We start from the raw sequence: 18,831 nt of genomic DNA, 5'->3' as shown, positions 1-18,831 counted from the left end.
GCCATCGTTCTGTGGTCAAAATCATGTGTTGGGTGCAGAATTCAGGTTTCTTTTCTTGTGACTAGCAGAAGTGCATTGATTGTTGAGGCATCTTCAGTTGCTGATGGAGTAGTCTCCAATGCTTCCGCGTCTTCTATTCCTCCCTCAGGCAGCAGTGAGAAGAGTGTTGCTGTTGACAAAACTCCCTTCGGGATCCAAGCTTCAGTTTGAACAAAAAATGAGAATGAAAGTGGCTAAGATGGTTAGACTAAGGAGAAAGGGGCTCGTGAGGAAGCACCATGTAAGGAAGAAAGGGTGATGGCTGCATTCGAAGTTGAAGAATAAAAATGTGTAAACTTTTAACTCTGGATATATCATAGGCCCGCCTCTAATTTGTTCCCTTGCATCCAGTTGCAGGTCATAATTGATTTTGCTTTCATGTAGTTCAAGTATCTCTACAAGCATAATTTTCATTATATTTATCTGTGGTATATTCTTTGAAATTGATAAGGTCTTGATACAAACAATGTGGGAAGTTGTATTTATTCTCATTTTCTGCTTTTCTTGGAAGAATAATGGTGGAATTTTACATATGAATATAACCCCTTTTTAGTCGACACCTTGCAGCTGTTGATGCATGCAGAGAAAGCAGTGTCTTTTATTTTGTATGTGTGGCCGCATTTTTGATCAGACGTGGAGGAAATTGAACAAGTTTTGAGCTTTAGTGCATCCATATGCGCAATTGTCTCAAATTATCAGAAATGTTATTTTGTTCAACTTTTAGGATGTAGTCTACTGGTTTTGGGACAAATTTGACGTCCAGTGTGATAGTGGACCGAGAACATGACAATAGTGTAATAATTCGGCAACCATTGCGTGGTAATAACAATCATTTTATCTTTTAGAGGTAGGTCCTCTGAGTTTGGTCTTGTACTAAAAGTAAAATAATTTGAATGCAAATGACTCCTAAAGTCATGACGTAAGGTAGCTCGACGCTTAAATTTCAAATGCTGGAGATTCGAACATTTAATGTATCAATGTATTCTCAATGCTAAAATTTGTTCACATAATTCTCAAATCCTAAAATATGGGTAATGTCTGAATTAGTAGCCAAGTCGAAGGATGTGAAAGAATATGGATAAAGGAGAGCATTCATGTTGTTTCCTGCATTCTCCAATGGCTTACTAACCGGCACCACCTACACAGAAAAAGAGGACCTGTTAGTTTTTGAAGGATTATGCTTTATCAATAGGTGAGACAACCGAATGGGTGAAAAGTATGTCGTATAAATCTAACCATTCTAATGTACATCATATTTTCCTTGTCCGATAAAAATTCAAATATGTGGAAGTATGTTTCCCTGAAACATAGCAAAGGTGTTTGAACCCTCGTAGAATGCTAAAGCTAAAAACTGTGACGAAAAATCTGAAAGCCTTTTGTTTCAGTGTTGATGTTAAAAACTCTATGGTAAGCATGTTACATATGCAGGAGTCTTAGATGAATTTATTTGTAAATATTTTTTGAAATGACTAAACTGAATTCATATGATGAATAGTACTGATATACAGTTGATTGATTTTTTCATTTCGGCCACAAAATAGAAAATGTTTAGAACTACTTGCCTCAAACATGAACCTGTAAGATATTAGTGTTGAATTGAAAACATAGGAACCCAATATCACTTTCTTGATGGAGCGAAATGCAAACTTTACCGTTGTATATCAAGGCAGTTCATTTTACCTTCTTGGGCTCTTGGAAAGAATTCTCATCCATTAGATTACTAGATTTTAGTTCAGATTTTCTTGACCCTGACAATTTTATCGCGTTTGGCTCCAGTCCATTGATAGAAATCTGAAGTGTAACATTGTTGCTTCCAAAATTAACAACCTGGATTGGACATATGATTATCATGGTCAGTTAACATGGGAAAGAAAATATGTAGTAAGAATAATTTGTACTTCTATGAAAGTGGCCTCTTGAGCGAGATGGTAGAATGGACTATAGGATAAATTTTGATCCATCCTCTTGCCAAGGGAAACTTCAACTCGAGTGCTCGACTATTCAGTCAATGGTCTTTACGGGGTGGGGTGCATGTTTTATTGTGTTTTAAATTATGATCGTGGTTCACTTGGTGGCCACTTGATGTAGGCGAGAAAGAAGAGGCTTTAGCAGTTTTCTTGGTACATGGAGATCTGTGGCAAGCCTGACCATCCATGCTCAGGAAGAAAGAGGAAGAAAGTAGGAAAATCTATTGCCAACTGACGTAGAAAGTACGAAAATGTTGCGTGTATCGATGCAGGACTAACACAACAGGTACAAACCTTTATTCTCAGGTATGACTGGCTATTCTTTATATCTTTCCAAATAATAGCGGAAGCAATAAGTGAACTTGAATCATTAGCTAGAAGAGTCGAACTGACAAGAGTCGCCCCATTTGAATCCTTAAATAACTGCTGCATCCAGTAACTAGGAGTTCCATACATACGTGATGAATCAAAAACAATTGCATCTGGCGTCCACCTGATCAAGAAACATCATTTAGAAGAAGAAAATTTTAAGTACAAATGAAGAGATAAGGCGGGATTTCAGGAGTATACGTTCTGTCGTTGATGTTGACGAATAAAGGTGCATAGCTTGACATTTCAACTGCATCACTGTATAGGATGACATTGAGAAGATATGATTGGATTCAAAGAAATTTACCCCATCGTCAGGTTATCATGTGTAAATACGGAAGAATGGTACCAATTCCTTTCGAGGCCAATCAGGAATCCAGCTTCAGCTATGGCAGCTAGAAGACTACCATTTCCAGCATCCGTTCCGGTCACAGCATATTCACTCACAAAAGCCTGCAGAATCATTTGTAGCATCAACAGTAGGAGCATAATAATTAGGGCTTGATCCTCGAGGGGTCAACTTATTATTATTATTATTATTAACCACGAAGTATCAAGTGAAACACAGCAAACCTTTGGACCATTGCGCTTTATTTGATCAAATTTATGAGCCATGGAAAACATGTAATTGGCAGTGCTGTATGTCTGGTATGTAGAATGAAACATAACTATGAGTAGCTCCTACTAGTTTGGAGTAAATTTTCGTGAGTTGCTATGATTGTGGAAGTTCTTACATGATAATCATATAAATCGGCAGGATGATCCAAGGGTTGAGAGGAAGCATCACAATTTGATATAATCTTGATATCCGGGTATGCACTTTTTATTGCAGAATGGAATTTAAGGTAGTTTCCTGAATAAAGGGAGTTGGTAGAAAATCTCAAGTATGCACTTGGTAATTTTGTTATGAAACATCACGAAACTTGAAGGAAGATTCATATGCTCCACCCGAAGAATCTTCGATGAAAGTTTCCTACCTTTGTAATTTTGCTTCCCGCAGTCCTCATTCCCAACTGCAACATATCTCAAATCAAAGGGTTCGGGATGTGCCAATCTCGCCCTGACAAAACCCCATTTCGAGTGAGGATCACCTCTCGCAAACTCGATCCCATCTAGAATTTCCTGCAATTAACACTAGGATTCATTTCAGAAGTGGCAAAAATAAGGCTGAGGAATTAGGTCGGTCTGTCTGAAACAAGCTCAGTGTTGGACATTTGAGATATCAACAGGAAGATTCGCATTTCCAGATTCTTGAACTGTCAAAAAACAAGATTCATGTTATGTGCAGAAAACCCAAGAAACTTACTTGGACGAAAGGTGATATGCTTGAAGTGTTGACTTCATCATGATGGCTGATCCCTGAGCATTATTTGAGTGAAAAAGGAGACAATGTGTAGAAAATGAAACGAGTGAAGAGATCGCCTAGTTAAATACCAAGACTGTAAAAACTAAAAAGTACCATTATTGAACACCCACACTGGTAATGTACCCAATTCTTCTGCTAGCTGCAGAGCAGAAGACAGGAATTCAGGAATCAGGATGCAGATGAGATACAATAAATAGAGTTACACACAAGTTCAGTTATCATCGATATGGCGGTGCAATAGAGGAAAATTCAACTACGTAAATTCAGTCTATAAATTTCATTAATGAACTTGAGTTGGAGTTCGATCATGTAGTGAATTTTACTGGCTACCTGTGAACGACTGCTTAAGCCTCTATTAGGAAATTACCAGGAGAAACTCAAAATGACCAAGTCCATCATCAGTCCAGTAATGCCAGACATCACCAAAATGGCCAGGCCTCTCCTCCCAAGCTGCAATTGTTTCTTTCCAACGAAAGGCATTCCTTAACCAATCTCCTTCAACAAAGCAACCACCTACTCGCCAAGTTAAATATGCATTCAAGAACAAACGTGAATGCTTCAAAAAAATTTATCAGAAATACCTGGAAATCTGAGAAACCCTGGTCTCAAATCTTTTACCATTTTGAAAAGATCATTGCGAAAACCAAGTCCCTGAGCCAACATTAGTAAATTCCAAGTGTTATCCACTGAATGTTGAAGATCGATTAGAACTATGACCCATTCAAATCGCAATCACTTTTTACGGACAAAACCTGCACCACGTACACACCTTATATGTATCTGTAGGCATCAAGGACACTTGATCAAACCACATTACACCTCTCCTTTGTGTGCTCAGTTGAAGTTTTGAATTTGAATCAGTTCCACTAGATTTCAGTGCAAACTCCATCCTTCTCCAGCGTGGAATAGCAAGACTTCTGCTAGGAAAACAATGATGAGTGGACTTTTACAAATACAGAATTGAGATAAATTTAAATATTGAGTGGCAGTTATCGATAAAATGTGGATACACACATGATATTAGCTGTGGCTAATGTCTGCGACCCATTCATGCTGGTCAGTGACACAGACAGATTGATCGGATCTATAGAACGAATATAGAATACTAATTTATATGTCTTCCCTTGTTCAATATTCTGCAAGCAAAGAACAGATTGTCAATTTGCAAGCAACAGATGTTTAAAACTTGGCATCATACAATAATTTTTTACGCGTGAATGGTATTCATGGTTTTGTTTACTGGTATAGGCAATCATCTAAGTCGCCCACATATCAAACGGTTGGCTCATGAGCTGACTATTGAGGATTTTACTATTTTTGTATGAAATAAATCATAACAACATATCTTGACTTCATAAAGTCAAGAATGAATCATGACACAAGCTGCAGTGAGATTCTCGGGGTTTGAACGGTTGTGAAATTCGAAAAGCTTGAAACCTTTGGATATGAACATTCATAAAAGCTCAACTTGAGCTCGACTTTTTAACATCCCTGGATGATACAGATGAAGGCCCTCGAGAGAATTATAGCAAGAGTAATTGATCGAGTACTTTGTTGGCAGGCATGATGGGAAAACTAGTACAAGGGAATGATAATGAATTAGTTGTTACCATGCCCCAGAAACCAGGGTTGTATATACCAACTCCTCCAGATGGACAAATATTCGTGCCTATGATGTCACAAAGCACGACCATCCTCAGAGCCATTATATTTCGAGGGAACAATGACTCGGGATGCGTTGACACTCGTATTGACGATTCGTCCCCAATTATTGACCACGGATGAATGTTTGAAGGTGTGGTGCTGCCACCAGCTTCAAAACCTGTAATGCATTAATATAGAGCTATACTCATCTTTGCTTTATATTTTAACCTCAACAAAATCACCTCTATTTTCAAACGATCGATGTCAGTGAAAATACATACTTCTTGAAATACTAGGCGAATAATTATGATAAAGGAATATATTCTTTCAGATCTCATATTTGACCTCTATTGCTGACAAGCTCGGCCCACAAACCTCCTGCACCAGCATGATTAATCTCCTGCAGTATTTAAAATTATTGTGGATGACATATGTGATATTTTTGTATGATTTCATCATAAATTATGATTCTCACTTCAAAAAATACACCAAACAAAGTTTCAGGTATCTTCTTCGCTGATGCCTTGGACACATTCACCAGAAGTCGTGCTGTTACTTCTGCTCTGATCCCAGTTGCAGAAGAATGACACAAACCACTCAGCCCAAAGAAAAAACAAAGCAGAGTGCTGTAATAATATGGAGTACCATTTGCACCCATAATTCTTCCTTAATATGTTCGATGCTCTTGAATCCTGTCCAAGGATTTGCAAAAGATACTAGCTCAATTAGCTGTCAGAGACAAATTTTTAAATGAAAGATTATAACATCCAACAAATTACCTTCAGTATCAACAGCCTAAAGTCATTGCTTGAAACAGATACGACACATAAAAATACATAAACATTGCTACTTTTAGATCATTTTCTTTGATGAGAACTAGTTAACCCGCAAGCAACCGAGCCATCTATAGTTGAAGAAACACATATATATAGCCAGACAAGTATAAATTTAGCAGAAGTGAACCAAGTGATACCAGCAGATAAGCATGTCTTGGCCAGAGACTTTTGTACGTTTTGTAGAGAATAATAATGTAGTCTTTATAGTGAGCTAAATGTGTGTGGTTTTTTTTTTTCTTTGGCTGTTACTAATTACTGAAGGCATAACTGTGCGTCTCCGGGTTTGATACTTGAAATGGGGAAAGCATGAAAAGCAACTGTGTTTTTTGTGTGTCCACTGTTTGTTCAAATGTGCAAATTGTGTCTCCAAAATGATATAATCAGAAACAACCCATTTGAATCCAGTGTACACACGTTACGTTAGTGATAATGTATAATGACATGCGGTGCATCTGTGTAATAAATTATAATTTTAAGAATGCATTATCCTTTTGCTGTAAAATCAAGTAATGAATTCACATTTATACATAGAATCATATTTTTTTATAATAAATATAAAATCAATTTGGACAATGATGGAATAAAATAATAATAATAACAGACTATTCACACATATATTTATGTTACAATAAAATTTTATTATATAATAAAAAATATTGCAAAATCATGTTATACGTGCATATGAAATTCTAATATACATACATAATGTATGTTATACCCCAAAAGTATTCGGCTCATCTTAAAATCCGGGTTGTGGTGAAATTGAGACAGATCAGATCACCACGAGCCGGGGTCCTCAGTTGAGCCCGAGTGGGGTAAGTCTAGGCAATGTGATGAGTTAGAAAACCGTGGTCATCTACCCGAGCACCTTAGTACATATGTTACTCCTGAGTTCATAGATATGAGATGTCATGATTTGATATCATTTGCATGTCTTTTAGTGCATGAAGAGATGATATGAGTAGATCAGGATTGGTATGAGTTGTCAGATATGACAGTGTCAGGGAGCAGGGCATGAACATCCATCTTGCCATGAATAGCAACTAAACACTGAAAACAATGTCATAATTGATTTTTTTTTTTTACAAATACCAGGTTTAATTAACATTAATGTATTCATATTTTTTTAACAAGAAAACATACTCTCTTTATACTTTTATTTGCGTAAAGCACTCGACTGACTTAGGCGTCAGAGTGACCACGTCGAAAAATTTTCCGACACCCACTAACGTTTTTTGCTCTTTTAACTGTGCAAATTCTCTAGTCCGGGTACTCTCCGCTTGATCTCCAACGTACCCGAGGAGAAATCCATCCAACCCGGTATAATCGCCCACTAAGCTCAACTTGTTGACCCAGTCGATATCATTGGCGACATATGTGGTAAGCTAGAACTAAGGCGTAGATATAGTTTCCACACGTAAATCAACCCAGATGATGGTTCCAGGAGGGAGCCCTCGGACCCAGAGGTTCCACAGGAAAATCCGTCGCCTCAACAAACTTTTGTGATAAACCAAGAACAATTAACCTCGTGGGTAGCAATGGCTATCCAGAAAAGTATGATGGAGAAGTTACCTTCTAGTAGCAGCAGTGTTCACCATGAAGAAGGATCCAATGATAAGTCCCTCCTCGTGACAAGACCAGGAGGGAAGAAAGTTCTCAGGAGTGTTCCAAGGCCCTTACCATGGCCGAGGAACTGGAAGACTTAAGAAAGAAAGTGAAGAATCTCGAAAGACATGTCGGGTCCTCCAGGGCCCTCCGAATCTAGTCGAAAAGGTGTTTTTTTCCACTCATACAGTGAATGAGCCCCTTCTTGTCCATTACAAATCAACAAAAGTAAGGGAGTATGATGGAAACATAGATCCCGAGAAACATTAAGCCCGTTTTGAAATATGGCCATGTTAGACTGCAATGATGATATGATAAAATGTAAAGCTTTCCTGGCGGATTCAGCCCAATGTCGATTTGACAAACTCGAGCCTCAAGAGCATAAGATCTTTCGATGATTTCAAGAGCATGTTCTTGCATCAATTCAGTAGCAGTAAAAGATATAAAAAATTGCTTTCAGTCTATTTGAAGTCAAACAGGGAAGGGACGAGTCATTACGTGCATACATCAACAATTCAACAAAGTATCTTTGGAAGTACCTTCCTACGCCCATGAAACCAAGATTACTGCCTTCACGTAAGGACTCTAGGAAGAAGACTTTTTTCGGTCCTTAGTGAAAAAATTGTCGAGGGACTTTGGATATCTGTTATCTCGGGCTGATAAATATGTCAACGTGGAATAGACCTAGAGGCGGAAGAGAAAGGCCATGAAGAGAGAAAGGGTTGATCGACCGGGTAGAGTTGAAGAACAAATGCAAAAGGGAAAACTCTTAGGGCAGTTTTCCCAATGTACCCCTTTGAAAGTGCCAAAAGATCAGGCGGCGAATCTGTCAGGAGGATAAGATTTTTTCCTAGCCCAAGTGATCCTCGCGGGACCCAAGTTCAGCCCTGAAATTTTGTACCTATCACATAGATGTTACCATAATACCAGTGAAAGCAAACAATTGAGAAAGAACCATCGTCAGTCGGATCTTGTCGAAGCTTGTCCATCATTAAAAAAATAAGTAAAAAGGCCCTCGTGGGCACCAAGAAACTTAGGACCTCTACCATCCACCAGAACCTTGAGTTCCAAACACAGGCAGGGAATTCATGACAAGCCTGTTGTTTCAGGTAGGGCCTATGAGAAGAGGGGTCAGGAGAAATTCCCTACGCTGGGAGTGATCAAGATGATCTCGAGAGTATCTACTAATGGTGATTCCAACCGAGCTCATAAAGCGTGGAGTCGACAAGAAACTCTGGGGTCGACAGCTCGATGAGAGATAACGAACCAACCATCAGTTTTGGCCCTTTGGATTTGCAAGGCGTCAGTTTTCCTCATAATGATGTCTTGGTCATCCATTATAAAATTACAAATTATGATATCACACGTATTCATGGATTCAGGTAGTTCAGTTAATGTGATATTCCAAGAAGCTATGGATAAGATAGACTTGAAGGACTACAATTTGGAACCAGTAGAGACCGTCATGTTTGGTTTTGTTGGTCTTAAAATATTTCCAAAGGGAGATATTTTGCTTCAGTTAATGGTTGGGAATGGGGATTTGAAAAAATCAGTCATGTTCACCTTCATTGTGGTCAGTAAGTCTTTTCATATAACGTTATCCTAGGAAGGCCGGCCATAAATTCCCTCAAGGTCGTTGGCTCCATTTATCATCAGAAAATTAAGTTCCCAGTAAATGGTGGAGTCGAAGAGGTCTGAGAAGATCAAAACTCCTCCCGAAAGTGTTATATTGAAATTGTCTGGATGGAAAAGAAGAGAGCAAGGAGGGTGGGTATGAAAAAAGTGGGGGAGAAGAAAAAGTGCACACAATTGAGGAAGTGCAAGCGGTTATGGAAAAAGGATATGAGGTAGTGATCTTAATTCTCGGTCAACCCGAGAAAATCACTAGAGTTACTAGGGACCTTGAGCCTTCTATCTAGGTATCAATTTGCTTACATCAGAATGCCGACATATTCATGTGGTTCCCCTCTGAGTTAATCGGGATCCCAGCCCATGTAGTTGAGCATAAGCTAAACATACAACATGTGTTCGACCTGTGATACAAAAGAAAAGACACTTTGGTCCCGAAAAAGACAGGGTGATATCGGAGCATGTATATGAGCTGTTAAGAACCGAGCAAGTCCGGAAAGTTCAATTCCCCACTTAGCCGTCGAATGTGATCTTGGTCCAAAAAGCTACAGAAAAATTGAGGATGTGTGTGGATTTTAGGTATTTAAACAAAGCTTGTCCAAAGGACTCCTATCCCTTGCACCGAATTGATCAATTAGTGGACTCCACTTTGGGGTATGAATCGCTGTGCTTTATGGATGTATATTATGGATACCATCAAATCCCCTTGGATCAGGACAATCAAGATAAGGTTAGTTTCACAACCTTCGGTGCTACATTTTGTTATAAATGCCATTTGTTTTAAAGAATGCAGGGGCTACTTATCAACATCTAATGAATAAAGTTTTGAGAAGCAGTCGGGGATGAACGTGGAAGTGTATGTTGATGATATCCTTGTTAAGTCCAAGGAGAAGTTTTGTTTTATCTCAGATCTTGAGAAAACCTTCTCAACTCTCATAGAGTTTGGAGTCAAGTTAAACCCGCTCAAGTGCATTTTTGGAGTCAAGAGTGGCAAGTTCATCGGCTTCGCGGTCACTGAGAGAGAATTGAGATTAACCCGGAAAAAGTGAAGGTCATCTTAGAGATGACTTCCCCTAAATCTGTCAGAGAAACGTAGAAGATCAAAGGTAGAATCCACTGCCCTGTCTCGTTTTATATCAAGATCGGCATATCGAAGTTATCATTTTTTAAAAATATTGAGAAAAGGTCCAGAGATTTGGATGGGATGACAAAACTGAACAAGCCTTACAAGATCTGAAGAATCATCTGGCTGGGTAGCCCATCTTGGTGAATCTCGGGCTAGGAGAAAAGTTGTGGATCTACTTGTATGTTACCGAGCATGCTGTCATCTTGGTCCTTATCCGAGACGAAGGAGCAAACCAGAAGCCTGTGTATTATGTAAGTCACGGCCTCAGAAGACTCTAGCTAAGGTATACCGAGCTGGAAAAGGTAGCTATGGCTTTGTTTCTACTTTCTATCTCATCCTATCATTGTCATCACAAATAGTTTGTTGAGAAAAATCATGACCAACACGGACATATCAGGGAGGGCTTCTATCATGGTTATCTACCCAAGCACTTTGGTACATGTGTCACTCTCGGGTTCATAAGTATGGGATGTCATGATTTGATATCATTTGCATGTCTTCCGGTGCACGAATGGATGATATGACTAGATCAGGATTGGTATGGATTGTCAGATGCGTAAGTGTCAGGGAGCAGGGTATGAACAACCATATTACCAAGAGTAGCATCCAAGCACTGAAAACAAGGTCATCATTGACTTTTCTTTTGTAAATAGCAGGTTCAATTAACATTAATGCCCTCAGATATTTTCGCAAAAAACATACTCTCTTTATACTTTGTTTTGCGTAAAATACTTGACTAACTTGAGTGTAGGAATGGTCACACCGAAAAATATTCTGGGGTCCCACTAACTTTCTTTGATCTTTGAAGTGTGGAGTTTCTCTTGCCTGGGTACTCTCCGCTTGATCTCCAGCATGCCCGAGAAGAAGTTCATCCGAGTCGATATAATCGCCCACTAAACTCAACCCGATTTACCCCGTCGATATCATATATCTACATCCAAATAGAAGAAAAAAATGTAAAATATACTGATCTTTATGATAACGGATATGTCGTGCGCTTGTGCCAAATATTATTTTAATAGGTTGCTTTTATATAGATATATATCTTCAACATATATATATATATATGTGTGTGTGTGTGTGTGTGTGTCTTTTGTACAATTGTAGATGAAATTTCCAGACCACTAACTTCTGTCCAAGGGAGATTTGACCCGAGATTATATGAATCATTTCTTGATTATAAATGAATGATTAACTAGTGGTGTGTGCGAGTGTGACCAACCTACACATATTTATGGGGTTTTTATTATTAATTTAAAAAATAAAAAATATTTTAAAAATAATTCAAAATAAAATAATTTTACAAAATTACTTTAATATGTTCTTGGTAAGCACGTATTAGAGTGAGGTGGAGCATTATCCGTGCTTTGTAAGCACGTATGCTCCCCTCACTCCATAATATTGTATTTTATTTTGTGTATTTTTATGTTGTGATTCAAAATTCAATTACTAATAATAGCTTAAATAGAAAATAAACAATGTAAATTTAGGAATATGATGAAAATATTATAATTCAGCGTAAGTTTTATCGTTAAACCTCTTATTGGTATATGGTGAAAGACTATTATTTTTATTCTCCTTAATTTTCTCCCTTCAATGCTTTCATAAATCTAATTTTTCAATCACCCAACCAAATAATACAAAATATTTAATAATTACCATATATTATAAATATTTATATTTTTATATTTTTCATTCGAATTAATTAATTATTAAAAATTATAACAAATAATAATAATAATAATATATTTATAAATATACTCACGTCGTGTGAGTTGGATTGGGTCCTAGTGGAGTGAGGTGGAGCATTCGTGTCGTATGACGTGGAGAATCCGTACTTTGTAAGCACGGATGCTCTTCCACGTGGAGAATCCGTGCTTACAAAGCAGGGATAATGCTTCACCTGACTCTAATCCATGCTTACGAAGTACGGATTAAAATAATTTTGCAAAATTATTTTATTTTGAATTATTTTTGAAATAATTTTTTTATTTTTAAATTAATTAAAAAAAACCCATATATTTATGCGCAAATCCTCCAAACATAGCATTCCACCTGGGACAATAAAAAATATACGACTCATTTTAAATTTAATTAAATAAAAGGGATTTTGACTTTTTGAAATCGAAAAAGGGGAGTTGACTGTTGTTAATTAGGTGAGTTCATTTATTAGGTCATTAATTATGCCACATGTGATCAAGAGAAGATGTGAGTAGGAGAATTTGGTAGAAGATAAGATTGAATGATATATAATTTGTTTGAATTTAAAGACAATCGATTTGATTTTATTAATTTGTAATGTGTGTGTGGTGAATTTTTAATTTTGGTGTGGGTCGAGTGGACAAGATTGTAATGTGTGTAGTAGATTTTTAAATTTGGGTCGCGCGGGTGGTAATTAAATTGTTTCAATTTTGGGACGAGTGGGTCGAGTGATAATGTTAGAGGTTTGGTTTAGGGTTTTGTTTAGGGTTTAGGGTTTGGGTCGAGTTTGGGTCGAGATGGGTCGAGTGGGTTAAAATTTTTTGATATTTTTGAGTTTTGATCATTTTATAATATATAATTCACTTTATATACGATTAGAATGTAAATATATATAAAAAATTTATTTGTGTAAACATTAGTTATATGTTATAATTTAAGTATGTTAGTTAAAAAATTTATAACAAGTAGAAGAATATCTCTTATTCTAACAATGTGAGTTGAATTTATACTCGACTAAAAATCTTAACAAACTTTATAATTCCACTAAAATTCATAACAAATTTTATAATAATAGAAATAAAAAAAATCATAACAAATTTCATTGCATATTCACTTTAATGAATGTATATCGATGCATATGAAATTAATGTTTATTGTATATAAACATTAACAAATTTTATAATTCTACTAAAATATTTAACAGATTTTATAAAATAGAACTAAAAAAATTCATAACAAATTTCATTACATATTCACTATAATGTAATGAATGTATATCAAAATATATGAAATTAATGTTTATTGTATATAAACATTAACAAAATTTATAAATGTTATAATTATACTAAAATTTTTAACAAATTTTATAATAATATGCTTATCGACCAATCTATTACAATATATTAAAATCTATATAGATTTTACAAATATATATATATATATATATATAGGTCGAGAAGCCAAAATTATGCTTCTCGACCCATCTCGACCCACGCGACCCACCAAAATTGGGTCGCGTGGGTCGAGTATAATCTCGACCCAATTTTGTGACGAGTCATAACCTTCGATCCAGTTTTGATTGGAATTGTTATAATTCTTAGCATATAAAATTAAATTACCAAATTGAGTGTACTGCATCAAATATTCTATCTCTTTCTCATTTAAAAATGATACAATCTTCTTACAGATTTCAACTTATCTTGATTCTAAAGTTAACTTGCATTCAAAAAATTGATCCCTTCCAAGTTTAGCGGGAAAGTAAACCTGTAAAAAAACAAAAAGATTATTAGTTGTATAAATTTAAAACAAAAAAAAATATTATTAATTGTAAAAATTTAAAATTAATGGGTCGTGAAGTTTTCACATCACGACCCCCGGTGGGTCGTGAAGCCCACGACCCTAGGTCTTGGGTCGTGAAGCACTCAACCCCAAGTTGCTTTGTGAAGCTTGGGTTGTGAAGCACTTTGGTGCTTCACAACTTCATGGGTCGTGAGGTTGTGCAACAAGTGCTTCACGACCCATGATCGTGAAGCACTCGTGAAGTCGTGGGTCGTGAAAGCCGTGCTTCACGACCCTCGGCTTCATGACCCAGGGTGAAGCTCTTCATCCTGGGTCGTGAACACTGACGAGAACCAATAAATTTCATATTTCAAAATAAATTTTTTATCAATACGTGATTTTCTTGTTGGATTTGTTGTAAAAAAAATAACTTGTAGACTTATGGTTAATTGTTAGCCAAAAAATGAGATAATGGAAGATTGAAAAGAAAAGGATTTTTTGTAAAGATAGAAATGAAATGAGATCTAAGATTGAGTCCAAAAAAATGAAAAAATTGAGTGGAGTAAGTTTTTTTTATTTAATTAAATTATAAATTTTATTATATATAAAATTAAAATATATTAATAAAAAAATTAGTTTTTAAACGAATTTTAAACAAATTTCTTAATAAACTCTTCCGTGCCTCCCTTTTTCCTCATTTCCCCCGTTCCACCTTCCATCAAGAAAATGGAAGGGAGAGAGGGATGAGGAAAGGTTGATTACCAGGAATTTTATTTTATTTTTTCGGATTTTTTACGGATAATCTCTCTCCCACCGTGCTTTAGCCGGCTTGGCCGTAAGGTAGATTCTTGATCTGCTCACCCATTACCGTCAATGGATGACTTTGTTTTGCATGTCAATTGAGGGGGATTGAAGAAGAAATTTGGCTCTAAATTCAAGAGAACAATAAAAAAACAAGAAGGTTTTTAATGGGTGATGCAGTGATCAAGAATCAAGATTTTGTTCGTCGGCCCTCAAAATGCAAGGATCTTCCCAAATTCAAGAGAAGGCTTTATCAAGTTTGGAAGGGACGTAATGCAAGTCCTTTTCGCCTCTTTACGCTTACGTGTTCTTTGAATGCCCTTCATCGCTTTAATTGTTCGTGTTTTTTCTCGGTTAATTTTTATATTTGTTTAAAGCAAATATCATCTCGCTTCGTTTTTTATATGGAAGTTGAAATTTTGGGAGTTTTTTGGGTTTACTAGTAATTTTTAGCCTTCTTTATGCGGGAATATAAATGGGATTTGAATGATGAGACCTTCCTTTTTTATTTCCCTTTTAAAATTGATTAAGCAAGTGATTTTCATAATTCACGAACCTTAGTTTTCATATAGCGTGAATAATATATCTTGATTGGTATATGCACATTTAATTGAATCCAAAATCTTAATAGGATTTATAACATTGTTTTCCAGATGTCAAATGAATATATGGTCTTGAAGTGCCTTTGATACTTACATATTTTTGGAAATTACTTCGATTATGATTGAAATATGGAACCAACAGTGATTCAAACTGACATTTCAGTTTCTAAATGTACTTTCAACTTGTATCACCTTCTGAAACCTTCATTGTCATATGTCTTAACAAACTAGTTGCAGATTACTAGTGTTAATTTCTTGATTGATTAGCTTTTAACCAACTGTTCTCCTGTGCTTGCTTTGATTTTGTGATGAAGAATCAAAATTTTGTCCTCTTCCACATTCCGAAGTTTGAAACAGGAAGTCTAAAGTGCACGAGATTGTTAATCATCTGAAAATTTCCTTGGCAAAGCACTATCATAAATGTATTGCGTGAACATTTCAGAAATTTTTGTGTCGAGGGAGATTGATCTTTGGCCCTGATGCATCATCACTCCTTTTATCAGCCTCGCTGATAGGGATCCCTGCATTAACATTCTGTGTCAAAATGCTTCTAAGGATTCAAGCAGTCAACTGCAGATATGGGCATATTGTTGTAATAGTTGGATTTCTCATCGCAATTTTGGTAAGAAAGCTGGTAACTTTTCCATAGGAAAAGCATGGAGTTACTGACACCTAAATATAGTAACTTTTGCAGGATCTAATTTTCCTTTTCATGACATCTGCAAGAAATCCTGGAATAATTCCGAGGAACTCAAGGCCGCCTGATTCAGATGACTCATTAAATTCCAGTATTTCATCCATTGAGTGGATCCATCCTGCAACCACCGATTTGAAATTACCAAGAACAAAGGACATTTTTGTCAATGGTTTTTTAGTTAAAGTGAAGTTCTGTGACACTTGTTTGTTATACCGCCCACCACGGTCATCCCACTGCTCAATGTGCAACAACTGTGTCCAGAGGTTTGATCACCATTGTCCATGGGTAGGCCAGTGTATTGGAGTTGTAAGTCTTTCGTATTGGAATTGCTCAATATTCTTACTATTACTCTTATTATTGGTGATGTGACTCCACTGGCATTCATATTCTTCGATCCTGATGTATATTTTGTCTATATAGATCAATTTACTCACAAGTTAAAATGAAAATAATAAGTGATTTTAACAAACAAATATTCTTATGCACTTAGCTTGCGTTTGTTAATCTACAGACTAATATTACCTTCCCTCATTTGCTTTTATTGCAGCGCAACTATTGGACTTTCATTCTGTTTATATCAACATCAACACTCCTATGCATATATGTTTTCACATTTACTTTGTGGCATCTCTTAAAAGAACAAGGCAGCATGTATCACAGTATGTCAAAGGATGTCATATCTCTCATTCTATTGGTTTACTGCTTCATTGTGGTATGGTTTGTTGGAGGGCTTAGCATATTTCATTTCTATCTTATCTGCACCAACCAGGTTAGTCATTTTCCCATAAACAACAGCGATATTGATATTATCAATCAGCTTGTTGCCGACATCTAATTATTAGTAAAATTCAGATATGCAAATATATCCTGACATGTATGTACTAATTCAACAGACAACATATGAGAACTTCCGATATCATTATGATAAGAATGAAAATCCATATAACCATGGGACACTCAAGAACATCAAGGAATTTCTTTTCTCTCAGTCAGTGCCTTCTCTGGTTAATTTTCGAGAATGGGTGTACGAAGAGGATGATACAATTGCAGGATCCACGGCTAAAAAATCTGTCGGAGACATACCTAGCTTAAACAGGAGGATAGACTTAGAACATGGTATTCTAGACAAGGATGGTATGCCAGAAGATGCACAAACTTTGGATAATAGCAGCACCGATGACAGTCTGAAGGAGGGTGAAGGACGAGATATTAATGTCGACCACTTTTCTATTTTGGCTGCTCAACAAGAAGCAATTGATGTGGTGGTGGATGGTGATCTTGGACCAAGCATTGCGACCCCATAACGTAATCCAGATTTATTCGATAATTAGGTAATATCATATGCCATGTTCTTTATAAAACATGTGAACAATGAGTATCTTGCCAAATTCAGTTTTATTTAGTCTATTCCCTTTTGTGGAAAATAATTGAACTGAAAACTAAAAAGTATTTTGTAAATTGATATTGGAATCAAATGGTTTTTTGCTATTTAGGTTTTTCTCTAAATTTACAATGATGTTTTTAAGGTTGGTGATGCTCTAATCTCGAAACAACGATATTTTACTTTGGTCACTGTAAAGTATCATATTTGGTGTTGTTTGCAGCACCAATGATTTTTTAACAATTAGCATTTCTGGTGGCAATTTATAGTTCTTTCTTTTTATAACAATTTTTGCCTCTTTGTGTTCGTACCCGGTGATCAGCCACAATGGCGGATCAAGTAATTCGGCGAGTCCAGTGACTCTGTTTGGACTTGGGAGGGCTTCATCCGTGCCGAATCAATATGGCATTTTTTCAGGACAAGAATTTGAAAGCGTCAAGGGAAAATATATGTGATCTGGACTTTTAGATTGCCCAAGTTGGCAGAATGCTTTGTGGAAGGACTTTGTGTGTACATTTTGTATTTTTATATGAAGATTCTTCTCCTGTTGATGCTGTAGGATAGATTATTGAATTTCTTCCTCCTTTTTTTAATATTATTTTCTTAGTTTGTCCGAACAGGAAACTCTTTGCAACTGCCAAATTTGGGCCCAACGATAAATAAATTTGATCTATTTCTTCTCCAAAGCGGATAAATTTAGGAACATCCGCCGCCCGAGGCGAATTTGGCTCCAAGACAGAAACAAGGAATAATGTGGTGCCTTTTAGTTAGAGAAAATGATTGAATCTTTTATTTAGTTAGAGAAATACAGACAAAGCACATCTTTAATTTAAAGAAAGGAGACAAAAGTATCATTCTTTACACGAGAGAGAACAAACGGGTAGCTAAAATTTTCACGAGCACGTCGTGCTTGGTTTGACAAACCTAAACCACTCAGCATATTGGTTTACATGCTTCAAAGGCTGATTTCTCTTATTTGTTCAATTTCAATCATCTTCAATTATTTATATTCTGATTTATGTGGATGACATTGCAATAACAAGAAGTAATGTTACAGAGATTCAAGACCTTATTCATCGATTCAATTCTCAATTTTCTTTGAAACAACTTGGTGATCTCTCTTATTTTCTCGGTATAGACGTGTCTCAGCCAGCTCATGATAGTTTGTTCTTTTCTCAAGCAAAGTATATTCAAGATTTACTTGTTAAGACAAAGATGGACAAGGCCAAGTCACTTCCCACTCCTATGATTTCTTCTCTCAAACTCTCGACTAGAGAAGGAGATTATTT

At 36.3% G+C, this 18,831-nt stretch overlaps 2 protein-coding genes across 4 annotated transcripts; one reads left to right on the top strand and one right to left on the bottom strand.

Annotated features, from left to right (window-relative positions):
* Positions 1–954: 954 nt before the first annotated feature.
* LOC142540799 (alpha-L-arabinofuranosidase 1-like) lies at positions 955–6,452 on the bottom strand. 3 transcript variants are annotated; one of them, XM_075647189.1, is made up of 19 exons: positions 6,165–6,352; positions 6,031–6,077; positions 5,861–5,948; positions 5,731–5,785; positions 5,352–5,563; positions 4,756–4,877; positions 4,511–4,658; positions 4,323–4,392; positions 4,109–4,254; positions 3,835–3,880; positions 3,682–3,734; positions 3,353–3,497; positions 3,110–3,228; positions 2,949–3,020; positions 2,725–2,828; positions 2,577–2,633; positions 2,301–2,499; positions 1,720–1,866; positions 955–1,177 (listed from the first exon to the last, which is right to left on the bottom strand). In XM_075647189.1, exons 5-19 carry the CDS (start codon positions 5,445–5,447, stop codon positions 1,031–1,033), a joined length of 1,671 nt encoding a protein of 556 aa, XP_075503304.1. In that variant the 5' UTR covers positions 5,448–5,563; positions 5,731–5,785; positions 5,861–5,948; positions 6,031–6,077; positions 6,165–6,352; the 3' UTR covers positions 955–1,030. The 3 variants fall into 3 exon arrangements, with proteins under 3 accessions (XP_075503304.1, XP_075503303.1, XP_075503301.1); XM_075647188.1 differs by lacking the exon at positions 6,165–6,352 and adding an exon at positions 6,359–6,452 and having other exon boundaries at positions 5,861–6,077; XM_075647186.1 differs by having other exon boundaries at positions 5,861–6,077.
* Positions 6,453–14,778: 8,326 nt separating this feature from the next.
* Positions 14,779–18,215, top strand: LOC142540795 (putative protein S-acyltransferase 1). Its single transcript, XM_075647182.1, has 6 exons — positions 14,779–15,137; positions 15,907–16,086; positions 16,159–16,467; positions 16,709–16,930; positions 17,055–17,492; positions 17,865–18,215. Exons 1-5 carry the CDS (start codon positions 15,030–15,032, stop codon positions 17,463–17,465), a joined length of 1,230 nt encoding a protein of 409 aa, XP_075503297.1. The 5' UTR covers positions 14,779–15,029; the 3' UTR covers positions 17,466–17,492; positions 17,865–18,215.
* The last annotated feature ends 616 nt before the right edge of the window (positions 18,216–18,831 follow it).

Source organism: Primulina tabacum, chromosome 3, assembly GCF_025594145.1.
Source record: "Primulina tabacum isolate GXHZ01 chromosome 3, ASM2559414v2, whole genome shotgun sequence".
In the NCBI taxonomy this organism is placed as follows: Eukaryota; Viridiplantae; Streptophyta; class Magnoliopsida; order Lamiales; family Gesneriaceae; genus Primulina; species Primulina tabacum.
The sequence above is the reverse complement of the archived record's forward strand: the minus strand, read 5'-3'. Positions and strand labels throughout refer to the sequence as shown.

Excerpts from the sequence above, each read along its gene's own strand:
- LOC142540799 (XM_075647188.1), bottom strand. The coding sequence starts at position 6,043 with ATGGGTGCAAATGGTACTCCATATTATTACAGCACTCTGCTTTGTTTT. Across the intron at positions 4,255-4,322 it reads AGGGTTTCTCAGATTTCCAG|GTGGTTGCTTTGTTGAAGGA; the intron begins GTATTTCTGATA and ends CTTGGCGAGTAG. Across the intron at positions 3,021-3,109 it reads CCGATTTATATGATTATCAT|ACATACAGCACTGCCAATTA; the intron begins GTAAGAACTTCC and ends TCTACATACCAG.
- LOC142540795 (XM_075647182.1), top strand. The coding sequence starts at position 15,030 with ATGGGTGATGCAGTGATCAAGAATCAAGATTTTGTTCGTCGGCCCTCA. Across the intron at positions 16,087-16,158 it reads GATTTCTCATCGCAATTTTG|GATCTAATTTTCCTTTTCAT; the intron begins GTAAGAAAGCTG and ends TAACTTTTGCAG. Across the intron at positions 16,931-17,054 it reads ATCTTATCTGCACCAACCAG|ACAACATATGAGAACTTCCG; the intron begins GTTAGTCATTTT and ends CTAATTCAACAG.